This window comes from Rhodamnia argentea, chromosome 7, assembly GCF_020921035.1.
Source record: "Rhodamnia argentea isolate NSW1041297 chromosome 7, ASM2092103v1, whole genome shotgun sequence".
NCBI lineage: Eukaryota > Viridiplantae > Streptophyta > Magnoliopsida > Myrtales > Myrtaceae > Rhodamnia > Rhodamnia argentea.
This window is the reverse complement of record NC_063156.1, coordinates 11,582,405-11,586,431: the sequence shown is the minus strand read 5'-3', so window position 1 is coordinate 11,586,431 and position 4,027 is coordinate 11,582,405. Positions and strand designations below refer to the sequence as shown.

Genomic DNA, 4,027 nt, shown 5'->3' with positions numbered 1-4,027 from the left:
AAAAGAAATCAATATATTATTTTCATCTTATTTCAAATTACAAAATGTTTCTTGTTAATTATTGGATTTGTTAAAATTGAGAATCTTTAAGAAAACTGTGGGTTGGGGTGGGGGAGCACCTTTGTGCCTCTGAAGCAATACATACGGCTTCATGCATTCAAGAAGCGTGTACAACTACAGGCGCAGCGCCTCAGTTTTCTACTGAACAAAGTGACAAGGCCATCATCATCATCATCATCATCATCATCAAAACCACTTCCTCCCAGCTTTTTTCCCTCGAGCTTGTAGCCGGGGGAGTGCTCTGTTTTTGGGGGATCTCTAGAAAGAATTTGCAGCAAGAAAGGCGCTTTTTTTTTCCTTCTCCCCTTTTGTTTTAAGGAAAAGTTGCATGAGGTGAATTGATTGCCAGCTTTCCTTTTCATGTGGGTTGCCTATTCGCTGGTCATTCTGGATTCAAATGATGAAGCATGATGGCCCTCTGCAAGTGAACGAGTAAAAGTGAGTTGCACTAATGAGGGCTCTCTCTCTCTCTCTCTCTCTCTTGGGCGTTCCTCTGGTTTTTGCTTTTTGACGACAGGTCTCTCTCTTTTTGGGGTTCCTATGTTTTTTTTTTTTTTTTTTTTTTTTTTTTTTTTTACTTTTGTCACAGCTGCCAACTCGAAGTGGGGGGTCTGCTTCCATTTATTCTGCTCGAGTTCTTTGATCTGATACAGAGAGGTTTTGAGTTGCTGGCTGGGTTCCAAAAGTCCATGGAGAGCTGGGGTGACGGCATGGATCGTGACGCGAAAGCGCCGCTCCTGTCGCCGAGAAACGGCGTCAAAAATGGTCAGGACAATGGGAATGACGGTGCACGGGCACAAGCGAACGACAACAACGTTGACAACTCTGTTTCGGCTCTGAAGCATGAGTTCTTCCTGAGGTTGCCGGCCAAGGTCCGGTCCGGGCTTGACCCTGAGTCCCCCTTCCATCTCGACCTTTCCAAGACCAGTGGCCTCTGTGAAGGTAACCTTTCAGTTTCCAGAATATGGTCATAAATCGTAGTTTACACAGTTTAAGCTCAATTTTTTATGCATAGATGTGTACTCTTCCGAATATCATGATAAAGCTTGTATCTTCTCAGTACTCTCTGTTTTCTCTGTTTTCACACATAAATGGCAAATGGAGATTCATATGTCTGATTTGCTTTTTGGTTTTGAGTGCTTCAATAAAAATATGCTTACTATTGAAGGGTGTATTTCGTCTAAGTCAACTTTATGTCGGATTTGGTAAATTTTCAAGCTAGATATTTGAGTTTGTTTCCAAACAGCAAAAGCTTTTGTCAAACAGAACTGATACATAAAAGATTTAAACCTCCGTGAACATCAAATGACCAAAACCAACAATACATATGTTCTGAATAAGAAACAGTGTCTTAGTGAAAACGAACTATGATCAAAATGAAGTGCTCTTACAATATAATAAGTCATTACGCATTCATTTCCTGGCTGTTCAGGGGAGAAGGAATACTATGAGAGACAGTTTGCCACCTTGAGGTCGTTTGAAGAGGTTGAGTCTCTTAAATCGCCTCACATCGTCGATGAAGATCAGAGCAGCAAACTGCAAGCTCAACATGAAAGAGCTATGAAAATATCAAATTGGGCCAACGTGCTCTTGCTCGCGTTCAAGGTACGCATAGAACTGTTAATTCTACTGTCCTGGTGATTCGAATGCACCATTCGTGGATTTCCATGGCTTCTTGAGCTGGGACATGGTCATAGAAAAAGTCTTTATGGTGCATGCATTACATGGAATCTCTTGTGCTTAAGCATTCTGTGCATTGAAGGAAATGTTGAGCAAGTGAAGAGGGCAATACTTTGAAAGTTCTAACGAGTCAAGTAGTTACGACTGCAGCGATCTATTCAAGGCCGATAGAACTCCAAGGACTAAACTTTACTACATTGTGAATTTGGACATAATTTAGCTAAATTTCGCTAACCTCTATGCTGAAATGTAATTGGCACTATCATAACAAATAGAAATGGAAATGGTTTACGTCAGAGTTTATTCGACTCGCCTAACGCCTTCCAACTTACTGCATCATTTAAATCTTCTTATTAAATTTTGCACCAAAAATGATTTAGATGACCTGATATCAATTGTTTTTCTTTACCAGATATATGCAACCGTGAAGAGTGCGTCCATAGCCATCGCAGCATCAACACTAGATTCGTTGCTGGATTTAATGGCCGGCGGTATCCTTTGGTTTACACACTTGTCGATGAAATCAATCAACATATACAAGTATCCTATCGGGAAACTTCGGGTACAGCCAGTGGGCATTATCATCTTCGCTGCTATCATGGCCACTCTGGGTGAGTTGTTTCTCCAATTCTCGGCTTTGCTAGCCTGTGCTTACATCATTTGGATTCAATGAATAGGACATGTTTCATCACAGGTGTAAGAATTTAATGACATCTTTCACATTATTAGCAGTGTAGGAAAAATAGCTTTAGGATATTTCTTCTTGCTGTGCAATACATCTGATTAGATAACTGTGCAAAGCCAATGGCAAAAACATAGAAGGAATTCGATCTTCAAGCTTTCACAAAACCTTTATTGTGAATCTTGCCACATCGGAATAGCACAAATAAAAGAAAAGGTACAAAGTATTTCTAGAGATTCATCAGGATCTGATGGAAACACTAGGAGAACCACACTGTATTTTGCATAGCAAATGGCTGTCCAATGACATAAGCAAGCAATCTAATTTTCCACAAGATACAGGGTTTCAGGTGCTTGTCCAAGCCGTCGAGCAACTCATCAGAAACCAACCTTCCGAAAGGATGACATCAGAGCAGTTAGTGTGGTTGTACACCATTATGCTGACGGCAACCGGAGTGAAACTCATCCTTTGGATCTACTGCAGACGCTCGGGGAACAAAATAGTTCGTGCTTATGCAAAGGTAAGATGGTGGACCAAATTAACCGGACTTGTTGAGCCAAAAAAAGTTTTCATTTGCACTAGGGCTTCAACAGCATGGTTGTTTGAACAAGATTTCAATTCCACCAGGATCATTACTTTGATGTGGTGACAAATGTGGTGGGTTTAGTTGCTGCTGTTCTCGGAGATAAGTTTTATTGGTGGATCGATCCAGCTGGTGCCATAGCGCTTGCTATTTATACAATATCAAATTGGTCTGGCACAGTTATGGAAAATGCCGGTAGCTCCTCTCTCTCTCTCTCTCTGTCTCTCTCTCTACTTTTCTTTCTCTTTCTGGGGATTTATATTCAATTGACCTTATTCGCACACCGTATGCAAAATGAAAACAAGTCAACTAACATGTTACAAAGAAAAAGAGCACGATTTCATCAATTCCTTGCTGAAAATTCTGTAATGGTAAGTTTGATCTAGGAAGACAAAACTTCCTACCGCCTCTCAGTGCTAATCTTTTGGTATTAGTGTCCCTTGTTGGGCAATCAGCTCCACCGGAAGTCTTGCAGAAACTGACATACCTAGCCCTTAGACACCATCCTCAAATTAAACGAGTTGACACAGTTCGTGCATACACCTTCGGCGTCCTTTACTTTGTTGAGGTTAGTAAAATTCTGGTTCTTGTGCTAATGATTTGTTGTGCCTCCTCAACCTGTTATGCCCTAGGTGCCAATTCCATACGGTGATTTCGGCTGGTCCGTATAATGCACTTTTTACCTTACAATATCAGGTAGACATTGAGTTGCCTGAAGATTTGCCGCTGAAAGAAGCGCACGCGATCGGAGAATCATTGCAGATAAAGATCGAAGAGCTCCGTGAAGTGGAAAGAGCCTTCGTTCATCTAGACTTCGAGTGCGAGCACAAGCCGGAGCATTCTGTGCTCAGCAGACTCCCAAGCAGCCAGCATTGACAACTCCGGCAACGAACTGGGCTTTCATCATTTGCATTCTCTAGCACTTAAACGAACTTCAGAGTTTGGTAATGTGTAAGCTAAAGGACAGAAGGAGGAACTGTTGGCCGAGCTAATATATAGATTGGTATCTTCTGTGTGCTGAA

General features: G+C 41.5%; 1 protein-coding gene across 1 annotated transcript; it reads left to right on the top strand.

Moving 5' to 3' along the window:
- Positions 1-685: 685 nt before the first annotated feature.
- Positions 686-4,027, top strand: LOC115737658 (metal tolerance protein 4-like). Its single transcript, XM_030669887.2, has 7 exons — positions 686-1,002; positions 1,493-1,665; positions 2,153-2,351; positions 2,764-2,942; positions 3,050-3,200; positions 3,440-3,573; positions 3,702-4,027. The coding sequence occupies exons 1-7, from the start codon at positions 750-752 to the stop codon at positions 3,879-3,881; spliced, it is 1,269 nt and encodes a 422-aa protein (XP_030525747.1). The 5' UTR covers positions 686-749; the 3' UTR covers positions 3,882-4,027.